Below are 25,571 nucleotides of genomic sequence, written 5' to 3'. Positions count from 1 at the left end.
CGTGGCGACCTCTAGTGTTCATTTCGATCAACATGCCATGGCACCAGGTATTTGCCATCACTAGCCATTAGGTGCGTTCCAAAGGTGACTCCCCCAAGTGGACCATAACAGTCTCGGAGAGCCAATAGAAAAAACATTTTCTCCAAAATTTGAACATTTCCGTTTCGTTCAATTTATGTGAGGCTCTTAAGGACCACCCAATTCAACCTAACCTAACATCCGTCTGAGTTTTGTGCTCTGTAATACTCTTTTTAACTTATTTTTATTTTTAAAATATTTGGTACAAAATTACATATGTTCGTGTACATAAATATATTCACAGCAAGTCTTGTTCTAGACTAGGTATAGCAGTTTTTAGCAATCAGGTTATTTTGGCATATGGTTTCGAAATTTCATCGTCGTTATGCAACAAACAGGGGCGTTTGAATGCTTGAGTTATGTCGTTGATCCAAATATTGGCAACTAAAAAATATTAGATAAAAAATGCATTAAAAAAAAATAAAGCATTATTGTAAATTTCCTAGAAATGCATGAACTCACTCCACTTGGATCCTTTCAACACCGGACAACCGCCATGTCTCGTGCGATAATCGCCAGCCAATGAACGATGCAAATTGTAAAAGAAAAGTACATTGCCCTTTTTAGGTTTGATTGCCACGTTCAGATATGGAAACGCAGTGGCGCCACCCTGTTCAACCTCCGTGAGCTATGCGTGTTTGTAAAAAGAAAATTCAGCATTGAAAGCTTTGGTTGCGATTTCAGAAAAAAAAAAACAAACACCCACAAAAGCCACTTACATAAAATATCGCAGTCGCCATGCGATTACCCAAGCCCTCCGGTATGCGTTCACTAGTCTAAACGTACAAAAAAAAAACGAATAAATCATATCTCCAAAGCTGTGTACATGTATGTGTGTGCAAAATACACCATCACCTACACTTACCAAATAAAAATCCCAATGCGGCTCATAATGACCACCCAGTCCATAATTGGCTACCTGTAACTTTTCACAACGTGTCACATCGAGTCCGCTGATATCGCGTAAATCACGCAACATATCGAACATATATTCATGTTCCTGATAGCTGAGCCAAGCATTTTTACTGATACGGAAATCAGTTTCCTTTGAAAAGGTGACCACATCACGTACAGTAGAGCGTTGCATATGTGGCGTGGCCAAGTATTTGATTGTTGCAATTTTTGTATCAGCGATAAAATCATGAAATGTCAACACCAATGGATCCAAACTGTGCTCCTCCACTTTGAATGGAGCGAGCAGGCGATATGGATGATTATTGCTTACATAACGACAACGAAGTGGGCGCAATTGTGCGGCAGAAGCAGTTATTTCACCGCGACATATTTTTTTATAGATTTCGAACTCTTGGGTTTGCTAAGGAAAGGAGAGAACAGAGATGTGGAAAAATATTATGTGGAAATGTTGAGTTGAAAATGTGCAAAAGATGTGATGTGAATTGAATTACATGATAATAGGGGGGGCTTTTAGCTGGAAGTGGTTTTCTCTCACCGACTGGACTTAAAATCGAGTTTCTGACATGCGATGCAGTTTCTCGTGTGGGATCCAGACTTAAGATGTCATTAGTTAGTTTGAGGGCTGTCTCGAAGTCACCTATTATAAAGAGATTGGTAATGTACTACATATCATATATTATACGTAAATTCAAAATAGTCGATGTTCGATTGAAACAACATAGAATTGAGTTTTTCAAAACCTATCATTTTTTTTGATAATATAAAATAATACGTTATAATAAAATAATTAAAAAATCAACAACAAATAATAACACATAGGGTTATAATGGTATCACACATCATAAAAGCACTGGCACACTTGCCATATCCATATTCATACAAAACAGCTGATCCAACCATCCTTATGGAAACCAATTTTATGGGTAGTTGTGTTAACAGTGCTTCACCCCATTCAATTGGCGCGACCACTCACAAATTGTCATCATAGTCCTCTAAAAGAAGTCCATGGCAACTGGCATTTTCAAAAGGTGTGGACGATAGGGAGATTGGTGTTAGAGGCGTAGATTCCATATTACCTACAATTGAAAAGATGGTTGGTGCCATGTAAGGACACATCGTATGCTGGACATACATTACGGACAAGTAAGAGTATGACCTGTTACAGTATTCAGAGCGAATTTGGGCCAGGCTGATTCATGTCTACCTTGGTAGTGTGCTTTCTTCTTCTGCAAGAGTAGGATAGTGTGAATTGATAAAAGGGTTCACCGTGCTCGTCCTGCCGATTCTGTGTGGATTTTGCCTAGGATCTCCTTCAGCTTGACTGAATTAAACGACTGTGTTGTCCGGCAACTGGATCTCATCGTGGTGCTTATGTAGATGTTCCCTTAACACTCTTGGTGGCGGGGCTAGGTCAAGCAGTTGTTTGCTATAGTGTCCTGGTTTGTGACAATTTAGCAAAAATTGCCTGTTCAGCATTTCGTTGTGCTCTTTAATGTTGAGCTCTTTGGGCTCACTATGTAAGTGATGTTCAGGCATCATAAGGAGACATCCCATGGCAGTTTTAATTGCAGAATTTTGACAGACCTGCAGCTTTTTCCGGTATGTGTTTTTAAGTCCAGGCGACCAACGTATTATATCAGCGGCCGGCCAGTTGCTTTGTACGTGGTTAACAACGTTTCTTTATCTTGTCCCCAAGTGTTTCCAGCAAACGACTTGAGGATTTTATACCGGCTTTGTACTTTAAATATATTTTAGGTGGCGCCTTGAAGGTGATAGTATTATTAAACGTTACCTCGGTAGCGTAAAACAATCGATGTGAACGTCCAATAGTTGCAGTTTATTTTATACTAACTCATCTATTGAAGGGCCAGGTCCGTTGCCATGATCGTGCAGTCTTCAACATAAGTAATGAGCTTGCCGTGGTTAACCTTGTTAAAAGCTTTTGACAGGTCCAGTGCCACGAACACCGTTCTTTTCTTGATTTAGTTCGTTCTTTTTCTGAGTGTTTATGGCGTGGTAGTGTGCTCCGCCTACCACACCGTATACCCTGGGTTCACACCCCGGACAAAGCAACATCAAAATTTTAGAAAAAAGGGTTTTTAATTAGAAGACAATTTTTCTAAGCGGGGTCGCCCCTCGGCAGTGTTTGGCAAGCGCTCCGGGTGTATTTCTGCCATGAAAAGCTCTCTGTGAAAACTCATCTGCCTTGCAGATGCCGTTCCGAGTCGGCATAAAACATGTAGGTCACGTCCGGCCAATTTGTAGGGGAAGTCGAGAGGAAGCCGACGCAAATTGGAAGAGAAGCTCGGCCTTATATCTCTTCGGAGGTTATCGCTCCTTACAGTTATTTTTTTAAATTTTATTTTCAAGTTTTATTACGTAGTTTTTATCGACTTCTGTTATCTCTTTTACCATCTCTAATTAAAAAAGGAAATCTCAACAGAGGAAATTTAAGTATATTTTAAATAATGCATATTCACCAAGTTTTGCAGAAACGAATCAAGAAAACGTTGGACGAGGAGGAGACGCTACTTTTGCTGCAGTGCTACAGTGCTATGCTGCTAAATGTTTTATTGGGATGTGCGTAATTGTCGATGAGCGCTTTTTAGTCGCAAACGTAGATGTATATACATGTAAAAAAATACAATTTCATAAAAAAGAAGAAAGTGCAAAGAAATTATAAGTCTGGTAGTACAAATGTATCCAAAACGAAAAACTAATTATCCAAAAATTTAATTTATTCCCCAAAGCAAATATTTATAGGTTATGGATATGGCAAACAACCAAAATCAATTGGTTGGCTATATAATGGTTATGGCTAGGACGTTATATTGTGTCTGAAAAAATCGATTGCATTAATGTTTAACAAGTTGATTGGATCAGCTATTTTTTGTTATAATGCGCCATTATAAATAAAACTCCAGTTAGAGTTGACGTGGTTTAACACTGCCGCATCGGCCACATAAACTGAAACGAACAGTTAAATTTTATGTAATCCGTCCGCGTGGCAAAGTTCCATTCTAATGAACCGGGCGTAACAGATTTAATATACCTAATTGTAGGCATGGTAACCAGTTTACTTATTACCTAAATTCAGTAGATTATTCGCCGCATCCTCAATATATTCGAATGTGTGTGGATCTCTATAATATGGTTCACGACTCAAACGTTGCATGGACTCTTTGAGCCACATTTTGGTGTGATTATATTCTTCCATATGAAATAACTGCTTGCCCAAAACAAAACAATCTTGCCAGGTCATGCTGGTGCTAAAATAAAAAATAAAGAATAAATAGTAAAGTTCAGCTATAGCCTAAAATCTTACCAAATCCAATGCAGGATTTGGCAGGCAAGAACTTTGCCATTCATACAGAGTCTCTCTTCAATTACCTACCCATATTTGACGCCATTCAAAAATCCGCTTGCAATTTGCGCTGTGTCCAGATGATAGGTTTCTTGTAGACGCGCCAACGCAGCAGCGGAGGCTTTGAAGTCTTCATTGCTGGGGAAACTTAGAGATATCCGGTACTCAGACATTTGTTGAAGGAAAGCTATGAAAAGTATAATTTTCATTATCAGAATTTCCTGCAATGCTTAGTATATTTTCATCTCACTTACTATTTGCTGCATTATCAGCTTGAACGCGCTCCTCATAAACTGTCCAATCATTGGTAAGGCGTTTCATAAGACGATATACATTAACAGGATTGGTTAAGTAGTTTTCGGTATTTCGCGCAGCCTGAGCATATTCCATTTCAATGCGATGCAATTCGCTTCATAAGGAAAAAAACAGATGAGGATTATTACTAAGCTATAAATAAATAGTTAACAAGCACGTTGCTTTATTAAAAAACAACCAGTTACACCCAAATATATAGGTGCCACCTGGAAAGATGGGTACCGGGTGAGAAAACGTAACATTTTTATTATTATTTGGCACAAAAGCGAGTTACGTGCACACTAACATACAAGTAAAGGTAATATTATTGCAGAAGACCCAAAACTTGACTTTAAATTTCATACTGAAACTTGCGCGACCCGATCGAAAAGAGTTCTTGCTTTTGTTAAACGTCTAAGGAATTTAATGACCCCTACGTTACAAAATCTCTCTTTACTGCTTTAGTGAGACCTATATTGGAGTATGCATCAATCGTTTGGAACCCGCGGTATCAAATCTATCGTGACAAGCTTGAATCGGTTCAAAAACAATCCCTATTTTTTGCTTTGAGTTATTTGGAGTGGGATCCAACAAGAAATGTTCCCTCTTACAACAGTCGGTTAAAGCTTATAAACCTACCTTCTCTCGATAGTCGCAGGGAAATGCTTGGTGTGTTTCTTGTGGTGAAATTATTGAGAGGAACGGTGAATAGCCCGTTTTTACTTAGCGAGATCAAATTTAATGTACCAATGAGGCTATCAAGGCATTTCCATCCGTTTTTTTTTTGAGCACATGTAGGTCGAATTTCGAAATGCACGAAGCTCTTCGTTGTTTGTGCCTGGATTTTAACAAGCATTATAGTAATTTTGATACGTCGGACTCGCTTTTCAAAATAAAGAGGTGTATTTTATTTGAGTTAAATTAGTATACATGTATACATATTTCAAATAACTAGGAGTGGCTAGGAAACTGGATCTACTCCAAACATTATGTAATGACGACGGTGGAAGAAAGACTTATGAATACGTGGCCGGAGGTAGCTAGCAATAAGGCAAACGTGGTTTTGTGAGTTCAAAGCGGACTTTGTATGAGTTAGTCCTAACCATCGCAATTTATGAAATAAATTCAAAGCCTTACTTCAAATATTTAGAAGTAAACATGGACTCAAAACTAACTTTTCAGAATCACTTCAGGTTGGTTGGATAGACCGTTTCTAAAGTTAGTGGAGTCCTAATGAGAATAATGCCCCATATCGGCGGCCCAGGCGCAGCTATCAGACAGCTACTGTCCAGCGTAACCACTTCGGCTGCCAGATTACTGTAGCATTTTTTGGGCGGAAATTATAGACCTAAAGAAAGCAGCAAACATTTTAAAGGAAGCGTTCTTAAGATACAGTCGCGCCAATATATATATTTATAGTCAGGTGACGATTAAGGCAATAATCTCACACAGTACTTCATCAATCAGTGTCATGGAATGCAAATAAGCATTGAAAAAACTTAGCTCAGGCCAGACCAAACATACATCAAGGGATGGAAGGTAGCTCGCAGAACTGACGGTTAGGGGGTTTAGAATATACCCGCGGTAGGTATGCCTGTGGTAAGAGGCAACTAAAATACCAAATTGATTCATGGGGTTGTGTAGCGCAATATATAGCTTCTGCAACCCAACTGTCAACCTCATCTACTCGTGGCGAATCCTGTTTCATCAACAGCCGAGGCTCTGGCGACCCCCAATTCCTGATGGATCTAGGGGGTGGTCATGTGGTCATACCAAAACGTTCCCGAGGTGACCTGGCTAGTACCTTTATTATGCTTGTTACCGGAACGTACTGGATCTGCATCCAGCAGAGGATCATCAACATCCATAACACTCCCCAAGGCCTTCGGGGAGGATCCTTATCGCTACAACAACAACAACAACGACGGTAGACGTCCCAGTCCGTTTAGGAAAATAAATCAAAAGGAGACAGGAGTTGCATATGATCCATCAAGAGGGAAAGGTATGGACGGAAGCGCCAGACTGCAAAATTTCTAAGATTAGATCCAAACCCTACGATATAAGACTCGCAAAGTGGCTCATATCTCAAGACTTAAGGCTCACAATGGGCACACTATTTGGACACTTCCTTCTGGCGCCACATGCTTATAAGTTAGGTCTCGCCAGTAACAGAATACGTAGGAAGTGCTAAATGTTGGAATAGATGGTTGAGCACGTTTTGTGCTCCTGTCCTACGCTCGCCAGGTCAAAACTCCATCTTTTAGGGTCGGCAGAGTTGCTAGATATCGAGGCAGCAATTAAGCTAGGTCCCATAAAGTTTTTATTATTTGAGAAAAGGACGGAGTTATTCTATAACATCGGTCCTGGCATCTGATTGGGGTTTTTGCTTTGGTCGTCAAAGAAATTCTGGTAAAACTATGGACATATTCATTCTATGTGATGTCTTTAGTCACCGGCCAGTTCAACTTAACCTTACCTACATATAACTTCAAAAGAAATCACAAAAAAACTTAGTGAAGACTTTAATTGTTAATTTACACTTCATGTATGTACCGGCTGTTGTGATGTGATGGTAGCGTGCTCATCCTACCACTCCTAAGATCCTGGGTTCACGGCCCGGGAAAAGTAACATCAAAATTTTGGAAAAAAGTACCGTACTGATACTTTGTAGGAAAAATCAAAAAGGAGCACGACGCAAATTGGAAGAGAAGCTCGGCCTAAAATCTCCTTTAACGTTATCGCGCCTTGCATTTATTTTTATTATGATGTACCTAACCAATGAAATAGCATAAAAATCCAGAGCCATTGTGAGAATATTTATATGAGTTCATGTGGAGTTCTCTATGTCAAGTTAAACTTTTGACTTTCGATTTTTTTTATAATTTTGTTGTTCTTATCATAAACTAATAGTACAAACCTGATTTGCAACACGTTCCCTTGATTGATTTACGCTCATTCAATCATACATATGCATGTAAGTTCATATGCTAATCAAATAGTCTCTAATAGTTTTTGCAAACGTGTCCGATGGTCAACTAATTAATAATTCAAAATTTAACTGTTTAACGTCATAAATTAATGCTTGACGCAAAAATTACCGGTTAAGTGAAGTCTTCATATGTTTATTAAACATTTCGATTTTCGATCTATGAATATAAGGGTGGCCTTAAAAAATCAAACGAACGATATTTTTGTCTCCCGCTTCAAATGGTATAGCAAGGGTCAAAGATACACTATATATCCCTATAAATTTTGGCCTGGATTGGAGATGGCTAAGGTGAATCTTCTTATCGTAGACATAACTTTGACCCTTCTTCAGTCGATACCAAAATTACTATGTATTACCATTTAAAGGTATGAGATGAACAAAAAATATCGCTCGTATGATTTTTAAGGACCACTCTTAAGTAATTTGTCTATAAGGGCGGCTGGTTGGCTGGCTGACGTGCTGCCCGGCCGAAGAGACCGGACCCAAGTCGCGGCTTATTCGCACATTCTCCTGGAACCAATTGAATAAAGTACCCTGTGTATTTACTGAACCATTTGGATAGATCAATAAATCTTCTGATATCCTCTATGAAGCATCGCCCCTAGAACCTAGTGTTCGCCGGTCTTTGTTAGCTCATACGCTTTGTCCTTGCCGTTAATGTTCTTGTGACCAAGTACCCCAGTAAACGTGATGGGCGCAAGGTTTGCTGCTTCGCGTAACGCCCTCCACAGCTTTCGACGACGTTAGAGAAAGTATATGGTGAATCTAGTGCTTTGAGCGCTGCTTGACTGTCTAATATATCCTTATTTCACCGTCACTTACCTTATTCTCTTATAGGAAAAGACAAGCTCTCTACACCTAATATCTCTGCTTGAAAAATACTAGCTTGTTTTGAAACACGGATGGATACTGCGACTTTTAGCTGTTCGGAAAAGACCCCCGCACCAATACAGCAGGCCATTTTTGACCCGTCAATGTAGAGTGAGGTGACGCCCTTTGTGAGTGGCACTAAAAAATCAAATAACTACCACGCGCCTTGAAATGTAGACGGTTGAGAACAGCAAAGGAGTGCAGCACACGGGTTTACTTAAAGTGTTTTCCATGGAGATTAAAAAAGTAAATAGTTTTTTTTGTATCTAGTACCCAAAATCGTGCTATATGAGGCCATCAAATCAGTCAACAGGGCACGAAATCAGTGGACAGGGACATACCGCAAATCGGGGTACAATCGCAACTGCTGTGGCCGTTGACAAGCAATCAACTACCTAAACTCGTGTTACGTGGGAGCCGTCAAACTTACGGCATACACAGATGACATCGCAGTTGCCATAAGTGGAAAGTGGTGCCTTGAAACAATTTTCTTTTTGATAGATCGGTCGTTTTGGATTGTATATAACTAGACATCTAATAAAACTATGCGACAAAATCAACTTTTTTCTGGGTATTGGATCCAACCCACTTTTTTGTAGAGATTGACGCTTAAGGTGACAAAGTACTATCTCCGTTTTTCGAAGTTAGCCTCCAAAAAATAGATATCGGCTTTCGAAGTTCGAAATTCTACATTTCGAAATTTAATTTTTTGTGTTAACGCGTTCAGCAAATTATAAAAGTAAAAATGTGGTCGTGGTCCGTTCTTTTCCCTTATTTGAAGGGCTGAATTCTTTTTTTTTGAATTTAGTATAACAGTTGTTATACGAGGTGAAGAGTCTGATAGTCCCATGATAGTGGCTACTAATTTCATGTCTGCACATACTCTCCACTGGAATTGCTCGCACTGTAATTTTTTAAACAAATATATTGTGCTGATACCAGAATAAAGAGATCTTGGAAGTAATACCTTTGACCAAAGCATCAGAAACACTAGAGGAAAATAGCCTAAGGGAAATAATCTCGTATAGCACAACATCTAGAAGTATGCTAGAGTGTAAGCAATCCACAGAAAGAATCGGGTTAGGGGGAAAGACACCTCTATCCTGAGTCCCTGGGCATATGAGAGCGGGTGGAAGTGAAAATGGGATAAGCTGACGAAAAAGGTGTATCCCTTGACCCTTGTATGTCAGAGTGAAGGAAAAACAATGAAAGAATCGGGCGTGGGAAAAAGATACATCTATATTGGGTCTCCGAGCATATGGGAAATGAAAAAGTTGATAAAAAAAAATAAAAAAAAATGTAAGGCGCGATAACCTCCGAAGAGATCTAAGGCCGAGCTTCTCTTCCAATTTGCGTCGTGCTCCTCTTGATTTTTCCCTACAAATTGGCCGGACGGGACCTACATGTTTTATGCCGACTCCGAACGGCATCTGCAAGGCAGATGAGTTTTCACTGAGAGCTTTTCATGGCAGAAATACAATCGGAGCGCTTGCCAGACACTGCCGAGGGGCGACCCCGCTTAGAAAAATTTTCTTCTAATTGAAAAATCTTATTTCTAAAATTTTGATATTGCTTTGCCCGGGAGTTGAACCCGGGGCATACGGTGTGATAGGCGGAGCACGCTACAATCACGCCACGGTGGCCGCGAAAAAGTTGATACGCTAGTTAAAAAGGGCTCAGCCCTCTACGCTTATGCCGTAGATTTACCAAAAGAAGGCAAGAGTATCATATCACCGACCAAGCAGGAAAGGCGTGGAACCAAGCGCGGTGCTGCAAAGTATCGGAGATCATGTGTATCCCGAGTATTATGACTTAATACTGTCTTCTGGTGTCAACTGCTTTCAAATTTGGTATTTACCGTTTGAATGTGACAGACTGGAAAAGATTTATTTTTTTTCAGGCCCTGGCCTTTTTGTTTGATATTTCGGGAAACAAGTACGATTAGAAACTTAACCACCTATGTATAATGCTCAGCAACGTTTAGATCAAGATGGATTTCATGTTTACCCAAATTGAAGGTTCAGTGCTCATAAGTGAGATTGTACATTTTAGAAACGTCTTACGAGAATATTTTTGCACTACATATTCTGCATAAGGGTTTAGAGACATAGTGGCAGCCCAAAAAGCTGGGAGCTTTAAAAACTATAAGCATAACATTTTTATATGGTCAGTCTAATGTACCACTTCAAAAAGTATTTAGCAAATTATTATGCAGATAAAAGTAGTCAATAAGTATCGTTTGTTAATGACGTTTGCGAATTTTGTTGACAGCCTTTTTGGCGACAAGAGAGGAGAGCGGGGAGAGCCTGTTTCTTGTGCATAAAAGAATTGTTTAGTTCATAAAAAGGATTAGCAGCACAAGTTATGGCCTTATTAGGTAAATCGCTTGTATTAAATAAATGGGATTCATTAAACTTGCCTGAACAGTAAATTAGACTGATTCTTACTATATTAAAAAAAAATCCGGTTACCTTTTATATTAATAATATGGATTTTCTTGATTATTCTAATTATAATTATAAGTATCTTTAATCCCTCCCTTCAAAACCTGCAAATCTTCTGTTTCGAATTGTGTTTGTTAAAAAGAAATATTTTCTGGTTAACGTTTTGTTTGAGAACAACAAAGACACACCTAAATCGCCCGAATCAAAATTATAGTTTGCCAATTTTGAATTTTTGCCCCTCGGCAGTGTTTGGCAAGCACTCCGAATGTATTTCTGCCATGAAAAGCTCTCAGTGAAAACTCATCTGCTTTGCAGCTCCCGTTCGGAAATTAAAAGAAGCACGACGCAAATTGGAAGAGATGTTCGGCTTAAAATCTCTTCGGAGGATATCGCGCCTTACATTTTTTTTAAATTCACAGTTCCCAAGGGAGGTCAAGTCTTCCTCAACGTATCCACCTCAACTTGACCAAGCCAGTGGAATCTTTGGGCTTTTATTCGCTGTACTATATGCGTACACCTCACCATTATATCTCCTTTGATACTCGCCGGTATAACGGACGAGACTATAAATGTTCCGTATAACTTTTCTTTGGAATACACCAAGAGCCATCTCATTTCCCCTCGACACCGTCCCTGATTCCGAATCATATATAAGGACTTGTTCGTCGAGTGGGGACTTTACTTGCGTATTCCGTCCAAAGTACCAACTCTTCTTTTGATTTCTATGCTAACATAGACGAAGTCCTTCACGTCCCGAATTTAAACCCGCCAACAGTGAGGAGGTTGCCTTGGCGCTAATGCGCCGAATCTTTCTTAATGACAGCAAGTATTTCGTCTTGTTCTTATTTATCGCAGTACCCACTTTTCTTATGGGGCATTTGTTAAGGTCAATGCTGGATAATGATCGATGTGTTCCTGTAACAAGCTCTATTAAAGTACCACTCGGCAATGGTTTTAAAATGACCGCATTGAACCTTCATGGAGATGGTATCAACCTTAACTTTTACGAGGACCCAACTAGCTGGTCATCGGTACCTTCCTATGCAAGGTTTTGGATATTCTAGGTACATGCCCTTAAATCAAAGTCCTTTGGAAGTTTGCCGTGGTAATCACCAAAATTGTTTTTACTTAGCGGTACCCTAGTTCTGTATACCATCCGATTATTTAACGATCCAAAACAGACGGTACCTGAGCACACAGCCGTATGAGGCAAAAAAGCACAAGCAGTTCCTCAGTGATATCCACAAACAGGCGTCGGACCTCTATGCCAGGAATAGCACGGCGAATCCAGTTTTTAAAGAAAAATACCCAGAACTCGCAGAAGTGGAGCGCACTCTCCCTAGGGAAACGCGCGTCATTCTAACTCGATCTGGGTACTGTAACAGGTTAAAGTCTTACCTATCCAGAAACAACCCCGACATACAAAATGTATGTCCTGCTTGCAATGTGTCCCCACATGACACCAACCATCTCTTCAATTGTAATGTTTAACCAGCCCCTCTAACACCCCTCTCACTATGGTTCACCCTCTTTGAAACTGCAAGTTTCCTTGGACGCGCTCATTGGATGGGGCGAAGCACTACTACAACAACATCCAAAGCAGACGCTCCCTTTGAACCCACACCTCCTGGTGAACAGACGCTGCATCATCCTCTACTTGGCGTGTGTTCATGCACATTTCTGAATAAAAGCTTTAAATTTGTATACCTTAAGAAACGCACTTACCTTTCTAGCGTCTGCAGTTGATGCTTGCTGGCGCGTACATATTCCCGGAAGCTTTGCAATAAAATTTCTTCTGTTCTTAGTAAATTTTCTAAGCCGGAAATCGATGAAAAGTAATCTATTTGAGCAAAGCATTGGGGTAGCAAGCAGGTGACAATGAAGAGTGTAATGTGGATTTTCCATCTTATTTTAGACATTTTATGAGGATATAGTTTAAGGATTTGGAAAAAAACTTGATTGCGTATGAAAATGTTTTATACAATTTTTTTTATTTACAGATTCGTTTTTGAGTTTATTATTCTTATTATAATAAGAAGTCAGTCAGAGGCAGGTTAATTAATGCCTTGTTTGTTAATTTCACTTTCAATTTAAACAATTTTTTTTGGATGGTGCGTTTGTTTAATTTAAATAAAAAAATGTTGATTTATGTTAAGGTAAATCTTCGTTTTTTTTCCTCTTCCGTTTTTTTATTCAAAGCCGCTGCATTGACACTTTTGCCTCACTTTTTTAACTCATCACTTGATATATCACATTGCAATTCATCACAGATTTTTTGAAGATTGCAAATGCAAGCCGCTGTTTTGGCTACTCTTCAGATTTTGCCGTTTAAGATTTTAATGAACTTAGCAAAGTCGCGTTAGAAAAACAACTACTTGAGTCATTGGTGAGATTTTTTAGCAAGACTTTTAATATCTGCATGTATGTATGTGCTTTGTGTACTTTTTTAGCATCTTCATATTAGATATGCTGACTTTTTGCTATTAAGACCGAAGATTTATTCAATGATATATTCGCAACAGCATCACAGCTCTGGCGTTTCAAACTCTATAGCTTTGAATTGATTTTAAATTTATTCTATATGAGATGAATATGTTGCTTGTGCTGACTTGGGATGTTGTTTTTAACCCATTAACATGCAGTAAGACGCGAGTACACTTAGATTAGCATGTGTTGCTTTGAGGAACTATACAAAAGAAATAAACTAATTAAAACGTCGCATAAACCAATTTACTTTAAATATACATAATAACATAAGTTTATATATATTTACAACTCATACTTACATTTTTAGTACTACTAGGTCAATGTCGTAGCTTAAAATAATATTTATGAATGATGAAAGTGTTGGTGGTTCTGGCTTCGTCGCTTTTGTGATTCAATGCTAGATTTAAATCTGTCTGTTTTACATGTGTAATAAATGTAACTACTAGTAAATATGAAAAAGATATTTATATATGTACCAAGTATATATGTACTTATATGTTAATTTATTTTACAGCGTAGAACCCTTTACCTCTGTATATGTTCACTGATAAGAATTGTTTTTAAACAGGGAAATATGCAATTGCGATTATTATGGACATTTAATTGAATGTCAACTGCAATTGAAGGCGATAAATTGCAATTGAGTACTTAGAAGCTGTTAAAGCTATATTTGCGAGAGGGTGGTGCCGTTGGGAAAATTGCAAGACACGTTTTATAAGTCAATGACTTTTCATATAATATATAAATAAGGGTATTCATTTATAAATATTTTGTCAAAACTGGTGCAAAAGAGCAGCTTGTTTAAGTTACTTAAACTATGAACATTTTTCTTTTCTTTGTTTCATTAAACATTGAATGCGCTTGTAATTCTCACAGGTTAGTGAAATATTCTAAAGACATAGCCTAAAATTTTTAAGCCAAATCGCGGTTTTTCATAGTGTATCCGTAGACTTAGAAAATGGCCACTTTTCGTCGCCAACTCCAGGACCGCTTTCGCACTTCTTCCGTGAGCCGTTTCATGTTTATAATTTTAAAGCAGTATTTGAAAAAGGTTCAGCATCATCCTCAACCGCACATCGGTAAACGTAATTCGGATCTTCGACCTTTTCTTTCTGTACAGCTATTGTTTGATGTATCCATGCCTAGAAGGCATTTAAGTGACGTAGTAGTTTCCCTCTCAAGTACTTTTAGAGCGCTCTTGCCACATTCCAAATGATCCATCCGGGCAAACGATATCTATACGCTATTGGTTCGTCTGATTTTTTGCTCCATAACATTTTTATTTCCAGCGCTAATACATTAATGGGGTTGATCACTTGTACAACCGGTCATGATCATCATCATCATCATCATCCTCCTCAACTCCTATTGGAGCATAGGGCCTCGACCACCGACTTAAATCTTATTCTGTTAGGTGCAGTTCTTATGATGTCATTCCACGTATATCCTGCGTCTTCGAGTTCTTTATCCACAGTTCTGCGCCAAGTTTTCGCAGGTGCACCAGGTCGTCGGCTTCCTTGTGGATTCCATCGCAATGCTTGTCTGGCTATATTTACTGGAGGTGTTCTGAGAGTGTGACCAATCCACGACCATTTACGCTTGGTTATTTCTGTGGCAGCCTTAGGTTGATTTGTTCTAGACCATAAGTCGTCATTTGAAATTCTTTCCGGCCATCGAATTTTCAGGATTCGGCGCAGACATTTATTAATAAAAACTTGTAGACGTTTCTGAATTGAAGTTGAACTTTTCCACGTCTCGCAAGCATAAAACAGTACTGATTTAACATTCGAATTAAACAGTCGAAGCTTCGTTTTTAAAGATATTTGGCTGGACCTCCACACGTTTGCCAGTTGCCCAAAAACCATTCTTGCTTTGCTTATGCGAGACTGAACGTCCTCATCTGCATCGCTCTTATTTGAGACAATACTACCAAGATAAACAACGGACTCTACACCTTCGATTTCATTTTCGTCAACCGTAAGCGTCAATGGCCTTGATGAAATACTATAGCCGCATCTTATGACTTTGGTTTTCGCTGTATTGATGCTTAGTCCGGCCTCCTTTGCATGTGTGTAGACAGCTTCTAAATTGTGTTGAAGGTCAGTACTTCTGTGGCTTAGCAGACAGACATCGTCTGCATATTCTAAATCCCCTAGCTGAGTGAAAGGCGTCCACTGTACACCGTGTCCACCATTTTCTGCGTTCCTCACTGTGATCCTGATACTGTGATATAAATCGAAGAATCTTAGAGCTCACCGTACAGTAGCGTCGATAGCTGCATTTTCTTTCCGTCGTTGCGAGGATGTTTGCCGTCAACCTGCTTATAAGCAATACCTGTTTAAGTTCGTCTCAGTTGTATGTTTCACCTGCGTCCATTCGTTGATCGGAAGTATAATATGCGCAAAAATAGTGAGCACCCTTTTTGTTTCTATGTTTCCAGAGTATGGTTCCAAACCAACTCCCAGACACCTGGTATCATCTCCGTTTTAATTTCCGACGGATGGTGTCCGCGCGAGTCCAGCCATTCCTTAACGCGTTTCGTGACCTGACTGAACTTTCTGATGACTTCTCGTGCATATATTTATATATCTTGTTCTTTATTTTAATCATGTGGTTTATTTACCTATATTTTCTGATATAATCATGTTATGTGATTCTTCTTCTTTGAATGCTGTTAATATTAAGATTTAAATTCTATTGTTCCTGTTTACTTAAATGTTTATAAAATTTTCATGTTGTTGTTGTTGTTGTAGCGATAAGGTTGCTCCCCAAAGGCTTCGGGAGTTTTATCGATGTGATGGTCCTTCTCCTGTAGGAACGAAAACGGCGACCTTGTAACTGATGTCCAGAGAGTGCTTAGATTATGGAGGGAACACTTCTCTGTTCTCCTAAATGGAGGCAGCAATTCAGCAGAGATGAGGAACCCGATCCCGCAATCGATGATGATGGAATATATGTCCCCCGCCCGATTACGACGAAGTTAGAATAGCAATAACCAGATTGAAAAACAACAAGGCCGTGGGCGCTGATGGATTGCCTTCGGAGCTATTCAAGTACGGCGGCGAGGAGTTGGTAAGGCGCATTCAGCAGCTTCTTAGCAAAATATGGGCGGAAGAATGCATGCCCGACGGTTGGAATCTAAGTGTTCTTTGCCCAGTCCACAAGAAGGGGATACTGCAAAATACACCAACTATCGTGGAATCAGCCTTCTCAATATCGCATATAAGGTCCTTTCAAGTGTATTGTGCGAAAGACTGAAGCCCTCCGTGAACCGGCTGATTGGACCTTATCAGTGCGGCTTCAGACCTGGTAAATCTACCATCGACCATATTTTCACAATGCGCCAAATCTTGGAAAAAAGCCGTGAAAAAAGAATCGACACATATCACCTCTTCGTCGACTTTAATGCCGCCTTCGACAGCACGAAAAAGAGCTGCCTATATGCCGCTATGTCTGAATTTGGTTTCTCCGCAAAACTTATACGGCTGTGCAAAATGACGTTGAGCAACACCATCAGCTCAGTCAGAATTGGGAAGGACCTCTCCGAGCCGTTCGAAACTAACCGAGGTTTCAGACAGGGTGACCCCCTATCGTGCGATTTCTTTAATTTGATGCTGCAGAACTTAACCGCACTGGAACAATATACTATAAAAGCGTGCAATTACTGGCATATGCTGATGACATTGATATCATCGGACTAAACACCCGCGCTGTTAGTTCTGCTTACTCCAAACTGGAAAAAGAAGCGGTAAAGATGGGTTTGATGGTGAATGAGGACAAAACGAAGTACCTGCTGTCATCGAGCAAAGAGTCAGCGCATATGCGCCTTGGCAACCACGCTACTGTTGGCAGCCATAATTTCGAAATAGTAAAAGACTTCGTTTATTTGGGAACCAGCATCAACACTAGCAACAACATCAGCACTGAAATCCAGCGAAGAATCAATTTTGCCAATAAATGCTACTTTGGACTAGGTAGGCAATTGAAAAGTAAAGTCCTCTCTCGGCGAACGAAAATCATACTCTATAAGTCACTTATCGTACCCGTCCTGCTATATGGGGCAGAAGCATGGACCATGACAACAGCAGATGAAGCGGCTTTGGGAGTGTTCGAGAGAAAAGTTCTTCGAAAGATTTATGGCCCTCTACGCATTGGCGATGGCGAGTACCGAAGAAGATTTAATGATGAGCAGTACGAGCTATACGCAGACATCAACATAGTCCAGCGAATTAAAACGAATCGGCTGCGCTGGCTAGGCCATGTTATGCGAATGAAAGATGATGCTCCGGCCAAGAAAGTGTTTCTATCGCAACCCGCCTATGGAAGCAGAGGTAGAGGGCGGCCCCCACTCCGTTGGAAGGACCAGGTGGAAAACGATTTAAACTCCCTTGGTGTGACCAATTGGCGCCGGTTGGCGGAGCGAAGGAGCGACTTGCGCGCTTTGTTGAACGGCCATAACCGTTTAGACAGTTAAGCGCCAATTATGTAAGTAAGTAAGTAAGATGGTCCTTTTCCGGATCCGGTACGCTCCGGTACCACAGAACCATTAAGGTGCTAGCCCGACAATCTTGGGAACGATTTATGTGGCCACATTAAACCTTCAGGCCATCCCCTCCCTCCCCACCCCCAAGTTCCATGAGGAGCTTGGGGTCACCAGAGCCTCGTCTGTTAGTGAAACAGGATTCGCCGCTGATAGGTGAAGTTGGCAATTGGGTTTGGAGAAGCTATATATTGCGCTGGCAACCTGAAGGGTTGCGCTACACAGCCCCTTGAATCTGGTATTTTAGTCGCCTCTTACGACAGGCATACCTACGGCGGGTATATTCTGACCCCCTAACCTGCTAGGTTTCGCAAAATTTTCATGTAATAATGTTTTGTACTATAAAAGACCGGAAGATGGTCTTATTGTACTAATAATTCCCAAATAAATAAAATGAAATGAAAGCATATTTGTAGGAATAAATCTTTTCTTTCAATATGGAAAATTTCATATTAGTTGATATTCTATTAGAACTAAGAACTGATTCTCTTCTTGTAGCGATAAAGACATTCCCCGAAGGTTTTAGGCAGTGTTACCAAGTTTGATGGTTCTTTGCCATATTGAATCTTCAAGGCGCACTACCTAAAATAACCTTTAAGTTCTTCCCATCAACATTCCAATAAGAGGATCGTTCTTTTCTCAGTAAAAATCGATTCGAAATTGTTTGTGCGAACTGAAAGAGGACTGTAGGTTACTTCGGCTTTTCTTTTCACTCCAAATATTCCAGTCCATTCGCATGGGGTTAAAGCATTAATCCGAATTTGATTAGATTTCGCACACAATATATATTTATGAGTTTGCAAATCGGGAGTTAAAGATGGTTAAAATTAATTTCTTCTGCCATTTGAAAGCAAATTTACAAATTTAAAAATCGCACAGATTATAAGCAGATACGGGTTCTATCTATTATTTATGCATGCAACAATACACATACATATATGTATACAATAGGGTGGTTCTTAATATCAAACTAACAACGTTGTACTAATTTCACCCTTCCAATCAGTAATAATCGGACATATCAAACTCCTGTAATTATACTCGACTTTAGGTAGAGGCACAGAAAAAATTACTAATAATTTTTTGGGTCCTCATAGTAAAATGTATCCGTCGACAATCTCTGCTAAAATTTTATTTTTATCTTCCCCTATATTTAAGGGCCGCTGTAATGTACGAACATATCTACATAAAATACGATAAAAATAAATATTTAAATCAACGAAATCATAATTTAAGGAAAAGTTTTTTAAGTAAGTTCCAACGAAAAACTTCGTCGGATCATGGAAGGTTATGGTAATGGCTACCTGATAACTGACATACAGAGTTTGCTTAAGTTGTGAATGGATAATTTCTTTTCTTTCCCAGCTAGCGAGAGAGACGACGAACCCTATACCCTAACTGCCAATGACGGACAATTTGTTCCGGCACCTGCTTAGTATCGTATATAAGGTTATGTCTAGCGTACTATGCGCCAGATCCTGGAGAAGACTCACGATAAAAGAATTGACACTCACTATCTTTTTGCCGACTTCAAATCACCCTTTGACACTGTTAAAGAAAGTTGCTTTTTTTGCTGCTATGTCTGAATTTAAGTTCACTGTAACATAAATAAGGCATTGCCAAGTGACGTTGAACAAATATCAGCTGCGTAAGGATGGGGAAGGACGTCTACGAGCAATTCGAAACCAAACGAGGCTACAAACAAGGCTACTCTCTTTTATGCCATTTTTTTAATCTTATGCTGGACAATATATTTCTTGTAGCAGACCAAAAGCATGATTACACAATCTGTTGATATTGATATTATTGGTTAAAGCAAACGCACCATGAGTTTTGTCTTTTCTGTATTAGATAAAAATGCAAAAAAGTGGTCTTGTGATAAATAAGGACAAGAGGAAGCTATTGCTTCATCCACGTTACTGTTGACAAATATAAATTTCAGATTATGAAGGACTTCCACCATCTGGGAACCAGCATTAACAGAGCAAATAATGTCAGCTTAAAAACAAGTAAGGAAGGCTAAATTCGGGTGTAACCGAACATTACATACTCAGCTGCCAAATTACAGCTTGCAAAACTTTTAAATTACCTTATTACCACGCCCAATTTTTTTTACCAATTTTTAATACTGCGTCATAAGGTCAACCCACCTACCAAGTTACATCGCTTTATCCGTCTGTGGTAATGAATTATCGCACTTTTTCGGTTTTTCGAAATTTCCGATATCGAAAAAATGGGCGTGTTTATAGTCCGATTTCAATCATTTGAAATAGCGATCTGAGATGAGTGCCCAGGAACTGAAATACCAAATTTCGTTAAGGTACCTCAAAATTTACTCAAGTTATCGTGTTTACGGACAGATGGACGGACGGACATGGCTAAATTAATTTATTTTTTCTCCCAGATCATTTTGATATATAGAAGTCTATATCTATCTCGATTAGTTTATGCCGTTACGGTGTACCGATATGTGAAGAAAATTAATATACTCTGTGAGCTCTGCTCAGCTGAGTATAATAAGCGGATAATAACTCTTGCCAGCAAGTGCTGAGTAGGCAATTGAAAAGTAAAGTTCTCTCTAAAGGAAAAAAAAATCACGCTCTAAAAGTCGCTCATCATACCTGTCCTGATATATAGTTTTAGTTATAGTATAGTATATATTTATGGTCCAGTCCATAATGCCGGAAGTGAGTACCGAAGAAGGTTTAAAGATGTACAAATGAACGAAGACGCTCTGGCCACAGTTGTGAAGCAGAGGAGGGGGAAAACATCCACTGAGTTGATAAAGGCAGGTGGAGGATGATATGACTGCCCTTGGTGGTCCCAATTTGTCGTCAGTTATCGAGAAACAGGGAAAGCTAACGTGACTCATTACGAATCGTCCAAAATCGCCTGGACCATTGAAATCTACATATTTTTCATCATGCAAATCTTTTCATCAAATTATCTTGGTATAGGCTGTTCGAAGCAATCGTAAGAACAGTGTTAAGAGTAGTTTGGGGTTTAATACACGAAATACGAAAACAGCAGCTTCTTGCTGGATTTTTTGCTAAAGCTTTGCTATCATCTGTATTAGAGATGATAACTTACGCAAAAAATACTTACTGATGCCGAATAATAGACTTTGTATAAAATAGAGAAATCCTATCATCGAAACTCTGTATGATAGTTCTAGCAAAGCTTGCTGTTTATATCTCTTTATGCCATATCAGCTATGGCTAATAAAAGATAAAATAATAATAAAACTAAAATTATGTGCTTTTTATGGCATAACTAAATCTTAATATATAAAAAACACGTGTCACACAATTGAGGCCAATGGACTCTTAAACTACTGTACCTAGTTTGAATTTGTTTTGCACCCCGTGTGTAGTTTGATCTAACTTGAAATATAGGATAGGTGACTGAGTGATTAGGTCTCGAGATATAGGCCAAAACGTGGACCCGGGTACCCCTAGAGTGTGTTTATAGAATATGGATTCCAAATGAAAGCTGTTGATGAGTGCTTTAGTAGAGGGTAATTTTCATACCCCTGGGTGACTAGGGTCTCGAGATATAGGCCAAAACGTGGACACGGGTACCCGTAGAGTGTGTTTATAGAATATGGATATCAAATGAAAGCTGTTGATGAGTGATTTAGTAGAGGGTAATTTTCATACCCCTGGGTGACTCGGGTCTCGAGATATAGGCCAAAACGTAGACCCGGGTACCCCTAGAGTGTGTTTATAGAATATGGATATCAAATGAAAGCTGTTGATGAGTGCTTTAGTAGAGGGTAATTTTCATACCCCTGGGTGACTAGGGTCTCGAGATATAGGCCAAATCGTGGACACGGGTACCCGTAGAGTGTGTTTATAGAATATGGATATCAAATGAAAGCTGTTGATGAGTGATTTAGTAGAGGGTAATTTTCATACCCCTGGGTGACTCGGGTCTCGAGATATAGGCCAAAACGTGGACCTGGGTACCCCTAGAATGTGTGTATAGAATATGGATATCAAATGAAAACTGTTGATGAGTGCTTTAGTAGTGGATAAATTTCATACCACTGGGTGACTAGGGTCTCGAGCTATAGGCCAAAAAGTGGACCCGGGTACCCCTAGAATGTGTTTATAGAATATTGATATCAAATTAAAGCTGTTGATGAGTGCTTTAGTAGAGGGTAATTTTCATACCCCTGGGTGACTAGGGTCCCGAGATATAGGCCAAAACGTGGGCCCGAGTACCCCTAGAATGTGTTTATAGAATGTGGATATCAAATGAAAGCTGTTGATGAGTGCTTTACTAGAGGGTAATTTTCATACCCCTGGGTGACTATGGTCTCGAGATACAGGCCAAAACGTGGACCCGGGTACCCCTAGAGTGTGTTTAAGGAATATGGATATCAAATGAAAGCTGTTGATGAGTGCTTTAGTACAGAGTAATATATTATCCAGAGACGGACTGGGACTGGGATTAGGACTAGGACTGGGACTGAGACTCGGAGTGGGACTGGGATTGGAATAAAATACATACCACCTTCTGGGACAGGCAATAAGGGATGCAGAAGAATGAGAAGAAATTGAGAGAAGAGAAAAGAGAGAAGGAGATTGAGAAAGAGATAGAATGAGACGAAGATGGAGATAGATGAAGCGAAAAAGACGGAGGGAGGAGTGAATAAAAGGATTAGGAAAAAGTGAAGAGGGGGGGGGGGGGGGAGAGCAGAGTCGGAAAAACTCATTACAATGTATGCAGATTGGCCAAATTTAGGGCAGGACAACGTCTGCCGGGTCTTCTAGTAGTTTACAAAACTTGATCTTAAACCAAGAAAGCTAAACAGGCCGTTCAACTCAGTAGAATGCAAAATTTGTTTATTTTAAATTGTGAGTTATGCAACAAAAGCTTAGCAGATGCTGCCGAGTAAAACTCAGAAAAAAATTATTTTTAATTTTCTCTTTTTGTTTGATGCTTAAGATTTCTTCAAAATTTGAATTGAGAAAGACTTGAAAATTATTTCGTGTTCCAAACACCATTTGTACATTTATGCCATGCTTTATTAAAAAATGCCAATTCCATTCAAGCAATCAATTAAATTTTACGTTTTCACTCTAATATGTGCATACATTAGAGCGTATCATTAAACAAGTTAAAAATTTGATTCTTGTGTTCAAATACTAATGTGGTCAAAATTTCGGAAATTGAAAAAAAGTGTTCAGCACCCTGTAAAAACAGCGAAATTAGTTTTTTTTTTATATAACTGGAAATCACTGATTTGAATGAAGGATAAGGAAATAAGACAGAAGTGGAGTTGGTGACCTCAAAGCGAACTGTGGATGAGTTAGTCCTAACCATAGGAGATTATGAAATAAAGTCAAAGCCTTTCACCGTGGTGTGGTGTAGTGTGCTCCGCCTACCACACCGAAGATCATGAGATCACGCCCCCGGGCAAAGCAACATCAAATTTTTAGAAACAAGTTTTTTCAATTAGCAGAAAGTTTTTCTAAGCAGGGTCGCCCCTCGGGAGTGGTTTGGCTAGTTCTCCGAGTGTATTTCAGCCATGGAAAGATTCTCAGTGAAAACTGATCTTGCAACTCAACTTGCAGATGCTTTTCGGAGTCGGCATAAAATACGCAGGTCCACCAGTTTGCAGGAAAAATTTAAAAGGGGCACGATATAAATTGGAAGAGCAGCTTGGCCTAAAATCTCTTCGGAGGTTATCGCGCCTTACATTTTTCTTTTTTCTTTAAATATTTAGGAGTAGACATCGACTCAAGAATACCTTTTATGGAGCACTTCAGGGCGGTGGGAGAGAAAGTATCTGGAGTTAGTGGAGCCCTAACGCGAACAATGCCCTATATCAGCGGCCCAAGCGAAGCTACCCGTTAGCTATTTTCCAACGTAACCAGCACGGGTAAAAAACGTAATACTGCTGTACGAATAGCATGTATAGCATGTGCTTATCGGGCGGTGTCTGACAACGCGATCCTGGTTTCATCTCGAAAAGTCCCAGTAGATTCACTGTCAAGTAAAATGGTCGATCTGTATGGCATTGGAATCGGCCGACCATCTGATAATGCCATAAAAAGTGCAAGGCCACAAACATTAGTTAGGTGGCAAGAAAGTAGTAAGAGTCGAGGAAAGGGCACTGGACCTTCATTTTAGCTCGGAATATACTAGAATGGTACGAGCGGAAGCACCGCGAATTAAACTACCACCTCATGCAGATATTGAGTGGGCACGGTGGTTTCATGGAGTATTTACATAAGCGTAGGATAGAGGAGGGTACTTTCTGCCGTTTCTAGTGATAACGAGATTGATTCATGCCGAAAGGTAGCGCAGAGAAATAAGCATGGGAAGCAGTGGCGACTAAATCGAAAACATAAAAAAACCGAAATTTTGCTGCTTTTACAGGGTTGCGAAAAATTATTTTTAAAATTTTTTTAACTCTTGAGGGAAATGCTCAAATCCTGGGACACATTTCGAACTTTTTTTACTCCATACATCGCGATTCGCTTTTATGTACAGATCTACATATATAGTACTGTTACGAATATTTGCAACACTAAGGGGTACTGTCATCTCTAAGCGATGCTAAGCAGTGACTTGTATGCACATCAATAGATCAATCATTATGTCTACACATATGTACGTACACGCAGCGGAGAAGAGACGCACAAACACTTGCAGATATCTTATCTGAGATGCTCCCAAAAGTATGCAATTATAATTGTAGAAGTGTCGCTCACAAATACACGCGCATATGAGAAGCTATACACGTGCATCTGTAGTTATAATTATATACCAGTAACTAAGTAAATTCTGGAAGCGCCTAGAAGATGTAACGAGGAAATCACAGAGTATAAAAGGCAGCAACAATAGAGGCGCGACAATCAGTTTGGTTTAAGCAAGCTATTGGTTGCAAAGTATAAGTGTTATTGTGAAGTACTTTAATAAAGGCCATTATTGCATTATTCAATATTGGAGTTATTTATTCAAAAGTTTAGCGATTCGAACGTTAGCAGAGAATTTGGAATAAGCAGAATTGCTGTAAATTCGTTACAGTACTTATGCTTATATGTACATAATAAAAAAAATGTTTAAATATGCAAATATGTAAATATATAATTGAGTATTTCAGGGAAATTCGCCGGTGAAATAAGAATAAATTTGCATACCTTTAGTGATACCTACAATGCACAGCATAAGTATTTACATGGCTCAACATAAAGCAACTTTAACTTCCGTCACGGTAACAGCTTGCCCGTTATGTGAAAATTTACCTTTATAAGTTAATTAATATTTCACGGGTGGCATTAAATATGAGAAATTAAATTGCTTCAAAAGCAATAAAAATTAAATGAACATATTTTTATTTAGCAATTTAGTGACTAAATTTGTTTATACAGTGACGAGAAATAAAGCACTTAATTGATAATTACAACATACTACTAACACAATGTTACTTATTTTCACTCCTCGCTATCTCTTTTAATTGCATATGGAAAATCCCTCCATATCTTCCATTGGTGGCCTATGTTAAATTACAGCCATCGTGTTGTCGGTGAGAAGAGAAATAATATTTTTCACCATTTTATTACCTCAGTTTATGAG

The 25,571-nt window shown here is 39.3% G+C and overlaps 1 protein-coding gene across 1 annotated transcript in view; it reads right to left on the bottom strand.

Annotated features, from left to right (window-relative positions):
- Positions 1 to 228: 228 nt before the first annotated feature.
- Positions 229 to 25,571, bottom strand: part of LOC137240639 (uncharacterized) — a 108,984-nt gene continuing 83,641 nt past the window's right edge. Inside the window, exons 9-17 of the mRNA XM_067767143.1 lie at positions 12,680 to 12,922; positions 4,612 to 4,766; positions 4,388 to 4,544; positions 4,081 to 4,262; positions 1,485 to 1,630; positions 944 to 1,393; positions 798 to 854; positions 541 to 706; positions 229 to 462 (exon numbers count right to left, since the gene is read on the bottom strand). Coding sequence (XP_067623244.1) covers positions 362 to 462; positions 541 to 706; positions 798 to 854; positions 944 to 1,393; positions 1,485 to 1,630; positions 4,081 to 4,262; positions 4,388 to 4,544; positions 4,612 to 4,766; positions 12,680 to 12,922 — 1,657 coding nt within the window. The 3' untranslated portion in view covers positions 229 to 361. The remainder of the gene's footprint in view (positions 463 to 540; positions 707 to 797; positions 855 to 943; positions 1,394 to 1,484; positions 1,631 to 4,080; positions 4,263 to 4,387; positions 4,545 to 4,611; positions 4,767 to 12,679; positions 12,923 to 25,571) is intronic.

The sequence above is a fragment of the Eurosta solidaginis genome, chromosome 1 (genome assembly GCF_040869045.1).
Source record: "Eurosta solidaginis isolate ZX-2024a chromosome 1, ASM4086904v1, whole genome shotgun sequence".
NCBI lineage: Eukaryota > Metazoa > Arthropoda > Insecta > Diptera > Tephritidae > Eurosta > Eurosta solidaginis.
The sequence above is the reverse complement of the archived record's forward strand: the minus strand, read 5'-3'. Positions and strand labels throughout refer to the sequence as shown.